This window comes from Orbicella franksi, chromosome 9 (assembly GCF_964199315.1).
Source record: "Orbicella franksi chromosome 9, jaOrbFran1.1, whole genome shotgun sequence".
NCBI lineage: Eukaryota > Metazoa > Cnidaria > Anthozoa > Scleractinia > Merulinidae > Orbicella > Orbicella franksi.
In genome coordinates, this window is record NC_138153.1 from 26,977,114 (window position 1) to 26,997,239 (window position 20,126).

The window sequence follows — 20,126 nt, forward strand, 5'->3', positions numbered from 1 at the left end:
AAAATATGTCAACATTTTATGCTGGCTGTTGTCCTCTGGGTCGTCGTCGTCATTGCTTAAGCTCTCAAATGTGAAACCTTCCCTCCCGACTGTACCCCAGACTCCTCTCGTCATGCCGGAGTTTTCTTAATACCCTACACGGCACCCACGCAAACAAATTTTCCAAAAGCTCAGTTATAAATTTGTAATTAAGTGCGTTTTTAGAGTGGTATTAACTTAAAGGTCACTACAAATAAATCTAATGGACTCCTGATAACTCTTGATAAGTTTGACTCTTTCAAAGTTCAGTACAAGTGGAAGATCTTAAGTCTAACGTCATGTGTTAGCTATGTGGATCTTTTGAGAACTTTCAATCTGTTTGGGCACACAAGAGGTACTTATGGGACTTAAATCGCTTGGTGCTCTGAGGCATAACGTGAACTGCCACCTCAATTACTAAAAAAGCGCTTCGTCATCTTACAATTGTCACGCAAAAAGGGCATTTACGTACTTTGAAAGAGTGCAAATTCTTTTGGCGTACACATCAACATTTGCAGAAACAACGAGAAGGAAACTGTTTTCCGCCTGTTTAAAAATAACTCACAAAAGCAATCATGCGAACAGTATTTGCTAACGGAAAGCACTTGACGGACAATTAAGTTAAAATCATATGTGTATCTGTGTCGCCACTGCCGACAGTTGCATTGACAACCAGCAGAGGGCTTTCATCTGTTCGTAAACAGCAAATTGGGCTGGGAAAATATGTCTTTACTGATATCTTTCAGTAATTAAAGCACAAAAATAACCGTGTGCAACGAGTCCACGGTATACAAGCCTATTTGCGCAGTTTAAGCCAAATTTCTGAACGTAAAAGGCTCTCCCGCCTTCTGCCGACCGTCGGGTCCCCGGCGACTTTTAAGTTGAGCATAATAAAACCGAAATCACATCTGACAGGAATTGTTCCTTTTCTGTGCTTTTTGTTTCTGCCAAATAGATAGTTTTCTGCGAAAAAGGAGGTTAAGCCTCTTATACAATTACACGATCAGGAATGTTAGTACTTAAGATGTAAATAAACTTGAATATATATAAATCGGAAACAATTTATTGTATTTGTTAGAGTTCCGGCATGATGTGGAAAGTTCTTTAGTTGTTATTCATTTCTAAAAATTGAAAACAATGGCAAAAAAAAAAAAATGAACAGTGATGATTACTGTGCAGAAGTCTCAACTCATTCTCCGTGATAGCGGCGAAGAGATATATTATATTTTAATATATATTTGTAGAAGCTTAGGCGGTGTCGATCACATGAATTGGTTTGGACTGAGATAGACTCGGATTTAATTGGTAAAGTTTGAAAGAATTTAGTTTTCACTCCGAAAACAGAAAAGCGGTGTTTACAGCCGACTGCCTAGCTAAGAGCCCTAATCAACGTCACAGTTTATTTCAAGTACGTAATATGAATTATTACACGATTGGAGTCCCAAATGTTTTATGATAATTTGTGATTTTGTGGGAATATTTTTCCCTAAGCTATTGATCAGAGCAGAGTTGTTTAGTAACATTTGTGAAGCTCTGAAGATGATTGGACATGAGACAAGAGATGAATTCTGACGTGGAATCCAAGCAGACCACGTACGTTACGCCCCCCTGAGCGATCGAGTTACCCCCACTTTCAGTATCAAAGTGTATACATTTCATTTAACCATCACAGCCGACAGATGTATATAATAGGCTACAAATTAAAATCACTCTGAATCGCACGAGTTGGAGGTTAAATCAAGGAACAGAAGCTACGACTGCGAGATACACCCAACATGCAGAACTTTATTTTTTGGCTTTTCGCTCTCGTTCTTCTTTTATGTTTCGTCCGATCGACCTCTCACTGGTGGTAAGTTATAATTCGCTCTCCGTCGTTCTGGAATCGCTCATTCCAAAACTACATGACTCGATTTAAACCTTGTGCATCAGTTAGCGCGGTAATGTTGAAAAAGAGTCAGCCATCGCAATGCGCAGTTTACTTCTGGATCAGAGACAGATTTTTGCCAACTATGTTTTTATCAATTGATTAGGTTTATGTCTCAAGTGCACACAGCAGGCGACAGAATTATGTGTTATAACGTACCTGGTTTGGTAAACATCCAACGACAACTTTGTCGAGAGAACCCTGATGTTATGGTTGCCACTGGAAAAGGCGCAAGGCTTGGAGTGGAGGAATGTCAGCGACAAATGAAAGACCAGAGATGGAATTGTTCCACCGTGCCGCGGGATGATAGCGTGTTCGGGAAAATAATGAAGAAAGGTAGGCTAAATTTCTCAAAGCATACTCCTCTTCATCTAATTGTTTTTGTCTTGTAGACGCATGTCTACAAGCTTTTGAAACCCTTCCAAGTACTCCATCAGTAAAATGTCGACGAAAATCATATTGCCCAAAAAGTCAAACAAAAACGTTTCAACTGAAGTTTCGTTTACCACCGTGAACGAAAATGGCTGTTTCACTGAATCAAACACTTGGTTTTCGATAGTTAATTGCTATCAAACAATCGTTCTTATTACGAAGGGCGTTGTCCATGCCCAATAACAAGCCCATTCTCTTTATTTTGAGTGTTGGCCAAGTGTTATAATAAGTTAAGTGTTTACAGTGTTAAAACTTCAATTGACAGCGAGCCGGGAAAGTTCCTTTGTATACTCAATGACCTCTGCTGCAGTCGTACACGAAGTGACCCGGGCGTGTAGGCGAAACGAACTCAAGAATTGTACCTGCGTCACAAATCACAAAGAAAGAAGTCAGAAAAACTTCGACTGGGGAGGATGTAGCGACAACATTGCCTTCGGTCAGAGATTTGCCAAGTTATTTGTGGATTCTGTCGAACATGAAAGAGACCCACGCGCCAAAATGAATCTCCATAACAACTTGGCTGGAAGAAGAGTGAGTGAAACTATTTACGGTTCATTTAGTTTTAGAGTTTCAGCTACACGGGGCCTTATTTGTTTTTTCTAAGTCTGTCTACTCATATAAACGTCAAGTTTTTCTGCAGTTTTGTAAACTAGCAGCTTCGCATGTTAGAGCATTGATTTACTGGTATTTCTCGAATTCTTTTGTGTCCAGAACTTAAACAAACAGTGACTTGCGATAAAACAATCCATATTGTGTTTTAAGTAAATAAGTTTCAATACTCTCGCGTCGAGTTGGTCGCTGCTCAAACTACGGTTTTGTACAGTAAGAGAGTGTGAGAAAAGCTATTTTGTCCTAGCTTCAATTTTCTTTTTGGCCTTAGCCGAAAAACAATGTATCTTTAAACAGCTTTTTCCGCTGAATATACAGCCTACGTTTATATATTTTGTTAAATCTTGTCGGCACATTTATCTTTTGGACTGAGTTTATTTAGTTGACAGTTTCAATGAAGCCGACTCCATTCATGTCTTCTAGGTTGTAATTAGTTTGCCTCTTTCGGGTTTTAAGCCGACTCTATTTAGCCGTCTTTATTTTGAATCGTGTCGGTGTTGCGTTAGTATAAATAGAGTACTCTTATCCCCATAATACGATTTACATCTCGACGATTTGTACATCGAAGAATTATCGAGAAGTTACGAAGAATAAACGTGTGAAGTCCAAGTTTTTTGCGTGTCCTGATTTCCAGTTGTAGCAGATCAGACGGTACTTTGAAACCCGTGACAAGTTCCTCTCCCGCAGCAAGAGAGTTGCTCCGAGCTAATCGTTCCCCAAGCGCAGTCGTCTAGACAGTTAGTCCTCTCAAACGCCTGTTTCCCCCTTTTAGAGTTCAGAGTGGAAAAACCCGTTGTCAAACGTTAACACATAGTTGCCTGGTTGTGGCCCCGTCCACACTCGCCGGAAGATTTAAAACGGAGGTTTTACTCTGAAAACGCATCAAATGTTTCCGTCCACATTACACACAGAGGAATTCAAAAACGCGACAGTTACTGCGTCATTTTGGATTTGTGTTTGAGGAAAACTCAGTCAGGGAAATCGCATAATTATCGTTACGCCATCGTTTTCGAAAAGCTCCGTTTTCAAAATGTTTTCCGTCCACACGAAAACGAAAAGCCGCGGTTTCAAATTCCTCCGGTTTGAAGAGCGTCTTCGAAAAGCTCCGTTTTCGTGACGGATTAGTCTGGACGGTAGGCCTAACCGTAGAAGTAAAACTACGTTTTCAAATTTTCCCGACGTAGTTTGGACGCTGCCTGTAAGTTAAGTTAGAATGAAGTACTCTGTAAGCACTGTTGTTTGTGTCTTTGGTGAAGTGCGCTGTTAGCGGTCGCTGTAGTTTGTTTACTTCCTGCATTAGAAAGACGCAGTTCCACGCACAGTTCCTGTAGTCCCATATTTCCTACCTGCGCATTCCAGTGCAGAACACAGTTTTTAGATAGTCAGTACTAGTTATCTATGGGTAATCAAATGGTGGCCAGTGAAATTAGATAATAACTTCACGCGCGTTTTGTCAAAACCCTAATAATTTCCCGAAATTTTAATATCACATGTGTCAAATTACGCTTGCACTGGACTGTCGGTTTTTTTAATGGTTTACCGTATCGAGAAACTTCGCGCCAAACGTTGCTATGACAATTTTGTAATTTCACACGTGAAATTATAACTTAACGCTGAAATTTCGCGCCAAAATTAAGGAGTAATTTGTTATCTACAATATTAATGTTGGGAACCATGCAATTTATCCTTGCAGGCAGTAAAAAGTCAAATGGTTTTGATCTGCAAGTGTCATGGCATCTCTGGTTCATGCGAATATAAAACATGTTGGAAAGGAATGGCTCCGTTTGGTGCTGTGGGCAGTTATCTTCGTGATAAATATCACACTGGCGTCCTTGTCACTGTTAACCACAGCAGCAGTGACTCTAGTGAGCTCGTGGTGGCGAAAGGGAAGTCTTCAATTAAACCTCCACGTGACGATCTCGTGTTCTTAGATGTGTCCCCGGATTACTGCGTTCGTGATTCCAACACCGGCTCGCTGGGCACCGCGGGAAGAGTTTGTGAAACGACCACTTTAGGGAACGGGAACTGCAGGCTTCTGTGCTGCGAGCGCGGGTTTAATACGATTCAAATCGAGGAAGAGTACCAGTGCGCTTGCAAGTTTCACTGGTGTTGTCTCGTAAAGTGCAAAATTTGCAGAAAAACTGTCGACAGGCATGTGTGCAATTAGCCCGAGGAAGAAACATCTCTTAACAATGGACGTTGATAATACGGTCAACTCCCGATAACTCAGACCTTGAAGGAATTGAAAAAGGTTCGACTTATCGGGAGTTGAGAACAAATATATAACGTAATGAAAAACAAAGCAAAGCAAAAAAGCAGGAGAAGTCCAGGCATTGCGAACGTTGCAGGTTTCACAGAGAATAACGTCGGGCTACCGCTACAGAGTTCAGGAAATTCACTTTTTCGAGAAATAGTTTTAATGTTTTGAACTACAGATTGATTGTTTTGAGTTGTCATGTTTTGACAAACATGGTTCGAGTTATCGAGGGTAAAATTATATGGAAAATGAACTGAAGGGAAAGGAAAATTTCCTAGAGTTAGCGGGAGGTTCGAGTCATGTAGATGCAGGAGTCGCCTGTAAAGAGGAAACTCCTAAAAAGTCTGGGTGGTGGAATAGTTTCACTAGTTAAAAACAATAGCCTAACTGTTTTTAGCCATAGATTTATTTCTGAGTCGTCCGAGTTCTGCGTGGACTACTTACGAAGTAGTTTGTCGAATTGCTTTATCCAAAACGCGAAAAAGGAACTGGACAATGTTTCCGCAATTCACGCCTCGTCTGGCTCAATATATTTATACTAGTTATGCAACACTTTCGAGTGCTATACCATGATATATCCCACGGTCACTTTTATTTTCTTGGCCTATAAGCACTCGCCTGTGCCATAGAAAATACGCAATCAATGCGATATACGCGCGGCGCATGATGGGAAGGTTGGATATAATACCGTCGAATATACAACGGCTTATCTGTATTCTGATTGGCTGTATTTTTTATGGCATGGTATGTATGCAAAATTATAAATTTTTAATGTTACATGTCTACGCGACGTTCGTTGAATAATCCGTTCGCTGTTTTCAATACTGCGCATACAGTCATTACAGGTTTTGTTAGCTGACCAGTTCTATGAAACATCTAGTATAAACTAGCTGGGTGAGCTGTGGCAGCCGTTGACCCTTTGATTCGATATGGTAGTAGCAGTATTAGTAGTTTATTAAAATTCTCTGGGGGTCTTAGACTGAATTAACGAGCTAGGCTTACAAGAAATAATATTCAATAAATCTAACTAATCTAATACTACTAACGATTAACTAATTGAAATATTTAAATATAAACAATTCCTCACTTCTCCTGGTTCTACAATTAATTAAGTTTTTAAACAAATAAAATTGCCACGGGATTGTTCTTAAGTTGTAACGACAATTATTATAACAACGAATTTTGATACTAAGTGAAACAGAGGATGATCACTCTGCTTCATGTTATCCATATACTTAAAACGCAAGTACTTGCTCCTATCAGCCAGTGTTGTTAATTTAGCCAGCTGGAGGGTGTCTGAGTAAGTTTCAACCGCTAGGAATGATATGGGCTAGGGCAGCTCACTTTTATAGCCAAGCGTATTTACACCAGCAATTTACTTGTATCTATCTAAACGATTCATTTATAGGAGTCCAACTTTTTGAACTCTTTAGTTAAATGTTCAATTTTTAATTACTGTTTGCCATCAGTCTAGAACCATCTTATGCGACGCTCGAATAATAAATATGATAACTAATGATCAGGGCTGGAAATAACAGTCGGTCATCGGACATTGTCCGACCAAATTTTGAATATGTCCGGTCAATTTCCCATTCTGATCGGACATGATGACCAAACATTTTACCAACACCAAGTTATTGTCCATCCATAAAATTTGGTTAGATACATTGTTAAAAGGCTCGAAATTGCGACCGGTTCGGTCGCCACTGCGGCTAAAATTTTTATCTTTGGCGGCCAAAAATTCTGGTCGACAGCCGAAAATACGTCTGCATTCAAAGGCTACCATAACGGCGACTACGTTTCTCTGTGTTGACGATCAATAACGGTTATTTTCTGAGACATTATGTCCTTCCAGAACTACATAGTGAAAGACCTTTGCTTCTATAACATTCAACATAAGAAAAGAAAGCAATCTATCCTTTTGCTTTGCTGTAAAGGATTCCCTCACATCGGAAAACTTGCAAATGGTTGCTCGTCTTTGAAATCGCCCTATAATGCATTGCAAACCCTTAAGCATTGAGTACGTCATGTATGCCTACCGATTGTGTCTTTTGAAATGTATGAATCCTTCACAGACATTGCATTAGCTACGTACACAAAATTCGCGGCCAAAAAAGTCTTGGCAATTTTTTCTTTACAGATTTTATGCATTGAGTTCTTTTCTGAGTAAAATTCCTACTTGATTGTTATCACTTAGTTGCCAAATGGTAATTCAAGATATTTTCTTAGTTTTAGGCCCTTGACTCTGACAGTTTGAGCCATATCCAGAAGCCCATTATGGGCTTCTGCCATATCATAGTGTTCATCTTTCCTGTACTTGCCAAATAAAATACTCTTCAGAAATCGCCCTATTATGCACTACGTGCATTGCAATATGCTTTTAGCACTTCATGTTTGTAACCTTGAGTCAACTTTGGTCAGGAGCCCATCACTAGGAGCCTGCAACTCGCATACTAAGCCTATGTCACGGTATTTTTACAGAACGGTCTATTTTAGGCTTCTTTTCCCACGAAAAAGGTCAGTTCCGGTCTCTATGAACGCGAATCAGTAAGGAGAAAAATGACGGCCTCAGGTGGACATGTCGACCTAATCTTCTGATGAAATTATAAGGTCCATGCTTGTGATTGGTCACTGAGAATCCTGGGGGGGTTCTGAATTTGCAGCAAATTCAAACTAAAAATAGATCGTTCTGTGAAAATGTCGGGACAGGAATAATTGGGGTAGTTGTACACTCCTAGTGATAGGCTCCTGCTTTAAAGGGACACAGTCAGCTGGTGCATTTGCGCATTAGATACCATTTCATAGCTAATTTGTATATCACAGAGACGCGATCCATACTGTTTTTAACCAAATCTGATAAAAATAATATAGGATTGAGCAAAAGCACACTCAAAAACAGGTTTTTCAGTGGACGATTGAAAATAAAAAAAAACACTGCAAAGATTGAAGCGGATTTCTAGATGTACTTTGATTTCAGGTTGAGGTGAACTTTTTTCAAAGTGAGAAAACTAGTGTCCAAGTCAGCGTGGTCCTAAAGCTGACTGTGTCCCTTTAATGGTAAAATTGAATAGGAAACTAGGTTTGCTTGAAGAACATATAATCAGGAGATAACCAGGAGAGATCGGTGCAGTCATCTTGTAGATTAAGTCATATAATCATCATAAATGATAAATAAATCAAATTTAAATGCAGTTTTGAACGATTTGTATTGAAAATCTTTACAGTATGCCAATAAATTTTATTGCGCTAATTAATTATGCTAATCAATTATGCAAATTAATGTCCGGTCAAATTGACAAGATGTCCGACCTAAATAAAGATTTGAAAGGACACATGTCCTGTTAAAGAAGAAAAATTATTTCCAGTACTGAATGGTGGGAAGAGTGTTGGGTCGATTTCCAGAAACTTGGGCGACATTTCCGAGTCCTAGGGACTCTAAACTAATTCGAGAAGACTTTGTTTTCAGTGAAATGGACAGAGGAAAAATTTTTGAACGCTTGGTTATGAGCCGTCTGGCCGAAATATTGCCCCTGTTTAACTCACTTAGTAGCCAGAAAGTCGCCGAGACCGGGCTAGGCGCAGCCTGATTTTGACCAACTCTGGGTCGATTTCTAAGAACTTGGGCGATATTTCCGAGTCCCAGGGACTCTAAACTAATTTGAGAAGACTTTGGTTTTCAGCGGGCTACGCGCAGCGTGATTTTGACCAACTGTAAGTCTCTTTATACACGACTTGATTAGTTCTGAGGGCCAATATCAAAAATCAACCAATCAGATTGCTCCATTGCCGGTCAAATATTCTCTAAGTATTGGACGGGGCAATGTCCCGAATGATCCCGTATGAGTACCCTTGAAAATTTTCTGCTAGTTTTATGGTTTACGTACGTTTCTGAAAGAACTTGCTTTCACTTAAAATATTCATTTTCTTTATCTTCCGACTCTCTTTCCCTTCTGTTTTGTATAAATAACTAAGCGCGAGGGCCGTCGAGTCCTGCGCATGTGCGAGATTGAAAACGTCCGACGATGATTTCAATCTCATGTGCGAAATTCAAAATGGCGTCGACAAAGCTACTTAGACTGACTAAGAGCATCTTGACCACCAAATCATAATTTTCTCAGGAATCTACATTTACTGACGTTAGAATTCTTTGCAGATGTGCTGCAGACCGGAAAACGAGTATTTATAACAAAACATTTGAAAAATGCATTAATCGTGTTGCAATTTGAAGGTAATCCCAGTTTTGGTGATAAACGGCATGAATTTTTGGCAATTTATCGTATCATGGCCTCTAGATCTTTACCGGCATTTAGTTTTCAAATGGCGTATTTTCCTTGTGTCATTTCGGGCATGATCTTGTTTTCTACTTAGTGCGTTTCCCTGGAATTATACGTCTCATTTTCATAACTCGTCAATAAACAAGTTTTCATTATTTTAATTCACAAATTTGTTGAATGCACGTAATTCACTGTTAATAAACATGAAACGACAATGAACGCCACTAACCATAAGGTCAATGACAGGCACAAGGCAATTAATGTCAGCTTTTCCCTAACATGACGAATTATGACACAATTAGAAATCTCTCTGCTTATGATAATTTGAGGTGCTCAGGCCAACCTTAACATATTGGAGTAAAGACTTGAAACTGAAAAAGATGAGGGCATGGTTTATAGGACAAACGACTTAACTGATCTAAACTGAATATGGAAGCAAGCTTCGAGTTTGTAATACCGTATTTACTCGATTAAACGCTGTCCTCGAAAAGACGCCGCATTTTAGAACAGAAATATTAATAAAAGTCGCACTCGAATCACGATAAATTCGGCAGATAATTCATGGTAGGCCACATATAATCGCCTTCCCCTTTACTCCTTAAATGCTAACCGCAAGCAAACAGCAGTAATTAAATGTTAACCGCAAGCAAACAGTAGTAAATAAATGCCAACTGCAAGTAAACACAATATCTAAATGCTAACCGCAAGCAAACGGCAGTAAATAGAAGCAAACTGCAGGGAGAATATATGGGTGGCCTACCATGAATTATATCCCATAAATTCGATGAACGCCGCCAAATTTGATCGAGTAAATACGGTAAATTTGAAAAGAGGTCTTCAAAAAAGTGAGCAGGTTGTATTGCAACCATGGTCAACTATCACATTAATTAATGTGTTTAGGTTATTTATCACAGACGGCAGTTTTGATAGAGTAATCTCTCGGACCAAACAGTTCACTGAGTGAAAGAATAGCGTGGAAGCCAGTCGATAGAGAGAATGAACGTTCAACAGTTTATATCTGTTATATTGCCCGGTCGGGAATGTCAAAGAGATTTTTCAAATTCAAGCCTCTTGAGTTTAAAAGAGCCACTGTAGGTTAATGTGTTTTTGTAACTGATCATGGACCCCCTTGAAGTAAACAAAATTAATTTCGATAAAGTTCATTTCTCGGTTGAAAGAATTTCTTTGGCTGTTAAAATACGAAACGGCAGAATGTATTCGTTACAACATTTCGATGCTATGACTCCCATGCACGGATGACTCGTTTATTTTGATCCTTTCGCGTTTATCGATTGAGTTCTTTGATGTCCTTTTGTAGTGTGAGTACAGACTGATAACGGACTCCCATGAAGGAAACAAAATTGATTTCGAGTGATAAACAATGTACCTTTCTCGGTTGAAGAAACTTCTTGGGCTGTTAACTGCAAAATGCATTCGTTACAATATTTCGATGCCACGACTCACACGAATGACTCATTTATTTTAATCCATACGCGTTTTCAGTTCATTTGATTTCTTTGAATCATAACATAATTTTATAGTGCGCCTAGAAAAAAAGAAATTCGGAAAGAGTTTTGAAGGCTTCCCTGCTAACATCGGCGTCTAATATATAGAAAGATAAGTGATTGATAAAAGTTGAACGCGTTTGAAGTGACTACACTACAACAATGTTAAGTTTTCCGATTTATTTCAACTACTCAGCAAAATTAACCTTTTTAAAATGAGATGAAAATAAAGCGCCTGACGTTTGTATTAGTTTTGGAACGCATCCAGTGTTAAAACACTCCCCTTTAGAAGATAAAGTCCAATTAATGTCACTTTTCTTTGAGAACGTTTGAATAATGTCACAATTAGGCCTGCCTCGGCACTTAAGAAAAACCTATAACCTTTGGTATAATAATTATTTCGCAACTTCTGCTTAGACCAAAATAAGGCTTATCAAATAAAAGGAAAATATATTCACCTAAGCCAAACTCCGCTACAGAAAATACAAGCAAAAGTTTTTGTTATTGCTAACCGGATACACTTGAACGAGAATCAAGAGCGTGTGCAATGAAACTTGACTGAATTCTTTGACACGCGTCAGGGCGTCGTTTCTGTTACGCTGTTATATTTTCGTAATTTATTTATCTCAGACAACAGGTTTATTAGCGTAAACTCTGAACCATACCTGACTCAGTCGAGTTTGGCATTCTTGCGAGCTGAAACAGGGCTACAGAGGCGTCCAAAATGAAGTTCTCGTCCGTTTGGCTTTTTACCCTCGTTTTCACTTCATTTCCAATCTTAACGACATCTCACTGGTGGTAGGTTTCATCTTAAATCTTCCACTTTCTACGAAGCTTGTATAAATTAAACGACTAACCCTGTATTGTATTCTGCTCTCAAGAGCAGTTCAAACTCTGTCAGTCCAAATCATTTTATATCAGTAAGCGCCCTTTTATGTTAAGTCTATTAGAGTGTGAGCAAAAAGGATTCTACCAAGATTGCTCAACTGAAGTTGTTTGTCTGTTGTTTGTTTCTACTCCAGGTTTATGTCTGAAGTGTTTGCATTGGGTGCTAAAATCATGTGTAATCACGACATTGCTGGCTTGGTGAACTCTCAGCGACAGCTTTGCCGAGAGAATCCTCAAGTTGTGGTTAGTATTGGAAAAGGCGCGAAGCTTGGTGTAGAGGAATGTCAACAACAATTCAAGGACCACAGATGGAATTGTTCCACAATGGCGCGCGATGTTAGCGTGTTTGGAAAAGTTATGAAGAAAGGTATCTATATTTAAGTAAATTGTCCATAACTGCTGCGTACGTCTTTGTAACTCCTAAAGTTTCTAATAACTCTTATTCAAGGTTGCCCCAAAACATCAAGAGAGGAGCCGCAGAGTTAAGCTACACAATAAAACCGCGCGAGTTAACGAAGCTAGTGACATTCAGAATTGGCTTCAAAGAGTTTCTACAACACCGTCACCCACTAATTACAAAAGAAGCATGATAAAATCTTCCTTCTTTATCGTTTTTTTCTGATCTAGTTTTGTCCAAATCTTCTGCTTGTCTCGTCTTTTGACAGCCAGCCGGGAAAGTGCCTTTGTTTATGCGATAACCTCAGCTGGAGTTGTACACGAAGTCACCCGCGCGTGCAGTCGTGGCGAACTCAGAGATTGTGAGTGTGACAAAAGTCGTAAAGGAACTAGCGAAAAAGGCTTCCAATGGGGAGGATGCAGTGACAACATCGCCTACGGTCTGAAATTTGCCAAGTTATTTGTGGATTCTGGAGAACGAGAGAGAGACGCAAGAGCAAAGATGAATCTTCACAATAACCTGGCTGGACGGAGAGTAAGTCCAGGCTTTTGAACCTAAGCAACATAAAAATTTCGTGCACTTAAATCACCATTTAATAGCTGCGTCTTAGTTTAGCGATTTTAATTAAACTTATCGCTCACAAATTTATCATCCAGGAAGAGTACTTTGTTTAAGTGTCATAATGCTTAACACCTGGTGTGTTTAAAGGAGCTTAATAACGGTTTGCGTATCTTGAAAAGTTTAGCCTAAATTTTTCAAGTTGGTCGTTTGTAATCCGTGTCAATCTTCTCCATCCTTAGTCATCCTTGTTCATCTATGGCTTATTATTATCTCTTTGGTGTTTTTCTATCTTAGTAATCTACTATTTTCAGGTTTCCTTCAATTCAAAGGTAATTTTGTACGTGGCAAAATAAACTTAGAATTCTGTGGCTGAGCTACTTTAATTCGGACAGTGTAAATCGAGAAACAAATATTGTCAATAGGAAAGAAATTTAGTTGAATGTCCCAACCGAAGAGATCACCAAAACTGAGTTAACAATGGCTAAATCAGGAGCGCCAACTCTGTAGGCAGACGAATGAGACAAAAATCGAAAATTTTCCGTTTCTTTTGAATGGTCGAGAGCGCGTTTCCTCTTGCTGGTTAGCCGGAGTCAAAATAAACGACGTGAAGGAAATAATCATCTCTTGGTTAAATAATGAAGTTACGTTACATTTGTCAAAGAAGATTTCTAATTCTTTTAGGAAGGGACGCCACTATAAAGAATAACAAACATTTTAAGATGGCTGACAAGCATTCCCGTTTTTGACATTCCACTGACAGTTACCTCAATAATGTTAACAAATATCTTTCGACACAACTTTGTATTGATTTTAAAATGAACGAAATGAGAGCTTTATGACATCAAAATTGGATTTTCTAACAACCTTATTAGAGGTCAGCATGCCATTTTTTTCCTTTTATGGTTAATAACTTAAGAATTAGATGGCGATGTTTCTTTTTTGGTCAGTATTTGTTATATTTTTGTTTCGCACGAAAGTGGTGTTATCAGCGGGAAATGCCTTGAGTTTTTGTCATCGAATTAATAGAGAACTTATGCAATGACTACGGAGACCCCGAGGACGACGCCTAGTAAAAACTGAATTCCAGTTCATATTTTACCTTCGAATTTCACAATTGTCTAGATCTGTTCAGTGCGCCTATCATATTGGTCTCGCCAGCGTTCAATTCCAAATGAAAACACAAAAAATTAGCCGCCGCTTTTCGCGTTCTCCAAAATACGCAGAACTTAGTCATTTCACGTTGTTGTTGAGCAGAGGACGGCAAAGAAATGTATATATAGATTTATAACGCACGTGTACAGCCATTGTTCTACTCATTAAACCTTTTGTTTGGTGGCATTCTCGTTGTCGTTGCCGTCGTTTTTTGCTTCAGCTAACTCTCTAATAGCGTTGCTCTTGTTATTTTAGGCCGTCAAACATCAGACCACCCTTAATTGTATCTGTCATGGTGTTTCTGGTGCATGTCTCGTAAAAACCTGCTGGGTCACTATGGCTTCTTTTGGTGTTGTGGGAAGCTATCTTCGTGACAAATATCAAAATGGCATCCATGTCACTGTGGACCAGAACGGCGACGAGCTCGTGGTGGCTGAAGGGAAGCATCTCTCAAGACCCGCACGTGACGACCTCGTGTTTTTGGAAGAGTCCCCGGATTATTGCGTTCCTAGCTCCAACACCGGTTCGCTGGGCACGGCGGGAAGAGTTTGTTTAAATTTCGACAAGACCATGACTCGAACGGGACGCGGGAACTGCGGGACTCTGTGCTGCGGGCGCGGGTTCCACGCGATTCAAATCGAGGAGGAATATAAGTGTAGATGCAAATTCAATTGGTGCTGCGACGTGAAGTGTAAAACTTGTAAAAGAACTGTCCATAAGCACGTTTGTAAATCGCATGAGGAATTTATCGCTGCAAAGAACAACTCGGTTTCTGAGTTCACCGAGTTGTTTGTGCGGAACTTTGAAAGTTATGATCCAAACAGGGCTCCAGACAAATCAAAGAAAGGAAAACTAGCTAAAAAGGCGCGCAGGAATAGGAAGCGAGGAGCCTCAAATCACGATAACAATGAAGACAACCGAGCTGACAAAACCTTAGATGACAAACTGAAGAGTGATTTTCATATGGTTGTCCTCCCTTCTAGAAGGTGGGGAGGGGAGGGGGGGCTCCCATATAAATAGGACGCGGGTGCTGATCGGAAATTTTGAAAAGAACCCCTAAGAGGTACCAAGATCCTGTTTTATGGGCGTGGCTTGAAATTCTTTTCACCCCTATAGAGAGATCCCAATTCCGAAAAAATAAGCAATAAGTGACACCTCCATTATTTTTAATAGCGATAAAGAGGATTTATTTAAATGCCCTCTAAAGGTAACGTTTACGAAAGCATTGTCTTAAATCTCTATCCCGGTTAATATAAGTTGTTCGATTCCTCATACCCTGAAAGGTACCGTGAAAGCTCCTGCTGTGGACCTTTTGAGGCTCAACTCCCTAAGAGTTACCAAACCCGCTTTTTTAAACCCTTAAAGGTACGACAAGCACCCCCGTCCTCTTTATACGCCCCCTCCCAGAATGGTTGCTACGATCGCCGCGATCTCTAGAACGGCTGAAGTAAAAAGCCCAGGAATCGTTGCAGTCATACGGAAACAACTCTTCAGCCGATCGTCGCAAGACTACCATCACAAAGATAGACTTCAGAAGGTACTCTCCAGACATTACAGCGATCGATGCGGCCATGGCGGTGATTTATATACCAGAAAACACTTCGTAAATGTTTTGCCCAGGTCCTCTCGGGTGTTCAGGTTCTACTCTGTGACGATCGTGGCGATAGCTTTTCCCGTGACTGCAGTTATCATATGAAAACTAGTCTTCACTTGAAATGCAGAGGACAAATGCCTGAGATTACATAAGGTAGCAAACGAATATTACAGCGTAACTTGGATTACATTTTTTGCAAAAGTATAAAGTAAAATATATTCACTTAAGTTGTCATCCTATGAAGGCATTTTATAAATTTAGATAAATTAGCAACTTTTATTCAACATTCGATCCAACTGATTAGGTTTTAAAAGAGGTGAACATTATAAGAAAAGCAAGAAACGAAAAGAAACTGTTAATAAGCTTGTCGGGTACTGACGCCTCGTCAGACAAGTAAACATTTTGAATAACAAATCTCCATGGTTGTTTTCCGTTTTTTTACATTTCTCTGACCGACGGAGCTAGTTATATTCTAGGGAGGATAAGGCTGCCCCGCCTAAATAGCTATCCTGCAAACTGGAGTGTTAACATAATCACGAAACCAAATGTGCTATCCAGGGATAGTCATTTATCCCGTGAACAGCATTTTCCATCCTTTGAGGAACCGTAGCCCGAGGCAGTATAAAGCCAACGGACGTTTGGGAGGAGAATGCACAAAGCGCGCCTTAAAATTGGTTGACAGGAAGCGAAAAGTAAAACAGAGGATATCATTTGAAGGCCACAATTAAGGGAAAAGGATTCAGGTTCCCATCTATCGTTTCAGACGTAGTCAATTCTCAACAAGCAGTTACTGAACGACTGAACAATTTAGTCGAAATTTCACGACCTTAGCGGAGAGCTATTACGATTTCTCTGGATTTTTTTACGCAGCGGTTACTGAAAAACCCCTCGTTTTCAGACATTGGAAAAATATTCGTCCCCTCTCAGCTCAGCTTATGCACTTTGAAACTCAGTGACGGTCAGCTAGATACAGATCCGACAAGGAAAACATAATCGCATAAAAGTATCGAACGATTACCCAAATGTGAAATCATTAATTTAAATACGTCCAAATTGGGAAACAACAATATTTGGACAGTTCGATCACGAGCCATGTAGTTAAAATGCATGCTTGCTGTCTAATTTTGAAAGAGTTAAATAGAGTCAGACTTTGCACAGACACGGTCCTTCTCGCTTATCATCATTTGCAGAGTGAGCTTAGCTTCTTAGGTTAGCTTTCATTGGGGTTTTGGGTTAACAGTTCAAGTGCAATCTTCTGAATTTACAGCCTACTAATCTAGCTTACCATTTGAACTTCGAGGATACAAAAGTAGGTATTGGTTTTCGCGTGATCACATAATTAGTCTCCACTCAGCCTAGTCACTGGGAGAACTTAACTGTTATGCGTCGTCACATGCAAGGGGGCAGAGAGAAGCATCAGCCTTATACGAGTAGGCCGCATGGCTGTCTAGGTATTCATTATCAGTGTTTGCATACGGGTGGAAAAGAAATCTACGAGCAGAGTCTGTAATTTTCATGTAAACTATCGATTTAGAGATTCGAGATCCTGACTCGAGATGCAACTCGAAATCCAACTCGAAGAATAGGCATTCTCGAAACGTTCTTGCTTCAAACATGAAAAATAGACTCCAATGAAAGTGAACTAATAACTATTCGCTTGGCTTGCTGTTTCGACTGAATTCACACGTAATTACGTTAAACGAGCTAAACAGGACAAGAGAGATTGATTGATTGCACCATGTTTCAAGTGTATGCCCGGGGGTGACTCCCGGATGTTTTAAGGCTCAATTTCCACCGGTTTCTCGATTCCACTCTATTATTGCGGGCTCCTTTCCTGAATAGCGGCTTGTAAGCGAGCCTATTCAGTTTTAAGTGGTATCTTTTAGGGGTCAAATAATTAAAGCTCGAGCTATTAGTCTCCTTTCGGGGTTGAACGAGCATACCTGACCTTTCTACATTGGAGTACCCCCCTCTCCCCCGGGAGTATATGATTCAGCAACTTGCATCGACGCATTGAGAAATAAATACATTTGTTAGCAGAGCTTGGTTGCCTTGTTCCCTGAGAAAGCCTTTCTGAAAATGTCAAATGTGGATTTGCTAAGCGCTGGGTTCACAGCAATCTTTGGTGAACACTGGCAAAGACCGCCGAGAAATGGGGAGTTGATTTCTATCCACGAACTTTTCTCAAAGACATATATTATGGGGCCACCGCTGGAGTCAGTCGACCCTCGTCAACTGTTCGACTTGTCTCTTAAGGCTCTTACCGGAAAAGTTATAACTCTTGCAGTGGCTGAGGTGTACACAATTGCTCAAGTCAAAGTTGCCATCAACAAGAGTTTGAATGAATCCATTCCTATATCAAGGATATGTCTGATTGACAACAAAACAGGGATGCCGCTAAATGATGACATGTTAACTTTGGGCGACTATGGAATCCAAAGTCATGGTGCGTGTCTGCACATGGTATTGAAGTTACGTGGAGGAGGCGACGTTTGCACGACCTGCGGTACCGCACGTCCCTTCAGGCTAAATTCAGACGAGCTTGATCCCAAATACGATTTCGATTTCAGTAACCTGAAAGATGACGGCGAGACATACATGAGAGGAGGATTCGTGTACCGTCGGCCGTACGGTTGGAAAAGATTAGCGATTAAAGTTGCTGGCAAGTACGAAAACGACGACTGGCTTGGCCCAGATGGCATACGCACCGCACAAGCGACAGGAGAATGGCCCGTGTCTTACCATGGTACGGATATCATACGTGCTAACCAGATTGCAAAGGTGGGCTTTAAACCTGGGCCGAGAGCTTTGTTTGGTAAAGGCATCTACACGAGCCCCAGTCTTGAAATGGTTGAAAAGCTTTATGCGCACGAGTTCACGCATGAGGGAAAATCTTACAAAATTGTTTTGCAGAATCGTGTTAATCCCAATGGCCTTCAAGTCATCCCTGCCTCACAGACAGGAGTTGGAGCTGATTATTGGTTGTCGCAAAGTGGAGACGATGTTCGTGCATATGGTATCCTTATCCGCGAGGTTAAAAAATTTGACGAGTCACTGAAGGAGGCATGGGTCTAACTTGAACTATGTTACTGATAATAATAACTCATGTGTTTTACCTTAGCTAGCTCCAAACGAGAACAGAGAGACTCTTTACATATTAGTCTAAGTTCGTCTTATGAATATCTCCTACAAGGTAATTGCATGCTACTAACGGCTAAATCTTGGCTTTTCTTTTGGTGTGTTTTTCTGAATCCGTTCTATACCGGACGCGGACAGCTCAGTGTTCAGCTGTTTTCGAATAGCTTCATATCAAGTCGACCTCGACCTAGTCTTATCTCACTGCTATGTATTCGGCGCTGTTGATGCCCGCATCCTCGGATAGAAACCTTAAGCGTACGCCCCGTCTAAAATATTTTTGCTTTCTCATGCTATATTCTATATCAAATAGAAGATGGCTAGAAGATGATTTTCCTGTGGTTACTAAGAAAATAACACACTTTCGAGGACTAAAAGTCGGAACTGCTAAATGCACTCAAGTTTCGCTCGTGCGTCCGCCAGCAGTTTTTCTAAACCTCAAGCGCGCATTATTTTCTTATAACAGTAAATCCAAATGTAATGATATTTAAAAACATATCATACTGGTTTTCGTTATATTTGTTTTGCTCGTTTCGAGATCTTTTGTCTATGAAGGGTTTGTACCTTTGAACATCTTTGAGATTTTGCAAACTTCTTTTTTTTTTTAATTTTTTTTCTTTATTTTTTTTAATTGCTACTTACACTGCTTATAGTACAATATTAATGTAGTTACTTACACTACTTACAAAAAACTTATTACTTACGCCACTTACGATACTAACACTTACTCTGTATAATACGCATACTCACGCTACTAACAATACTAATACTTACACTGCTTACAATACAACATAATTAGATTACTTGCCCTACTTACAATTCTAGCACAGCAAGATCATACCAGTTTACTCCTGTCACTAATGTACATTCCGAGTTGCAAATTACAGAAAATATGCATGGTATATATGCGTCTTGTTTCGTTTCCTCTCATCTTTATTTTCGTTTTCAGGGGACTAGGGTCAAGTTGTCAAAAGATTACAAAAGAGGCAACAGAGGCTCCCACTTTTTTAAAACGATTGTAGTTGTATTTTTTTCCATTTCATAGATATGTTTTAAATACAGTAAGAAATCATTTAGTTTTGGAGAACATTTTTTCTGTCTACATAGCCAAATGTAATATTTAGCATTTAAGCAGGAGAAGTTAATTTGGAGTTTATGTTTAGAGCTATCCGGCCTTAGGCCCAGTGCTGTATCAGGCTCTAAGGGTGTCTCTTTGGCAATAACTTGGCAAGACTGTAGCCATACTTTAAAATTGTTCCAAAAATATTGAGTTTTTGGGCAAGCCCAAAATAAATGTACAAGTTTCACTGTTTCTCTTTCGCAGAAAGTGCATTTCTCGCTATCGACGAGACCAATTTTTTTCAAGAAGTTGTTTGTTGA

The 20,126-nt window shown here is 39.8% G+C and overlaps 4 protein-coding genes across 4 annotated transcripts in view; all 4 read left to right on the forward strand.

Annotated features, from left to right (window-relative positions):
* The window catches only part of LOC145498176 (ankyrin repeat, SAM and basic leucine zipper domain-containing protein 1-like), a 65,575-nt gene that overhangs the window by 22,379 nt on the left and 23,070 nt on the right, over positions 1–20,126 (forward strand). The gene's annotated exons all lie outside the window — the stretch shown is intronic.
* On the forward strand, positions 1,383–5,440 carry LOC145498181 (protein Wnt-2b-like). The gene is made up of 4 exons (XM_081478080.1): positions 1,383–1,867; positions 2,049–2,278; positions 2,640–2,905; positions 4,677–5,440. Exons 1-4 carry the CDS (start codon positions 1,794–1,796, stop codon positions 5,148–5,150), a joined length of 1,044 nt encoding a protein of 347 aa, XP_081334206.1. The 5' UTR covers positions 1,383–1,793; the 3' UTR covers positions 5,151–5,440.
* Positions 12,046–16,523, forward strand: LOC145497182 (protein Wnt-2-like). Its single transcript, XM_081476993.1, has 3 exons — positions 12,046–12,274; positions 12,573–12,838; positions 14,273–16,523. The coding sequence occupies exons 1-3, from the start codon at positions 12,046–12,048 to the stop codon at positions 15,035–15,037; spliced, it is 1,260 nt and encodes a 419-aa protein (XP_081333119.1). The 3' UTR covers positions 15,038–16,523.
* Positions 16,943–19,148, forward strand: LOC145497503 (uncharacterized). The gene has a single exon (XM_081477312.1). The coding sequence runs from the start codon at positions 17,691–17,693 to the stop codon at positions 18,684–18,686; it is 996 nt and encodes a 331-aa protein (XP_081333438.1). The 5' UTR covers positions 16,943–17,690; the 3' UTR covers positions 18,687–19,148.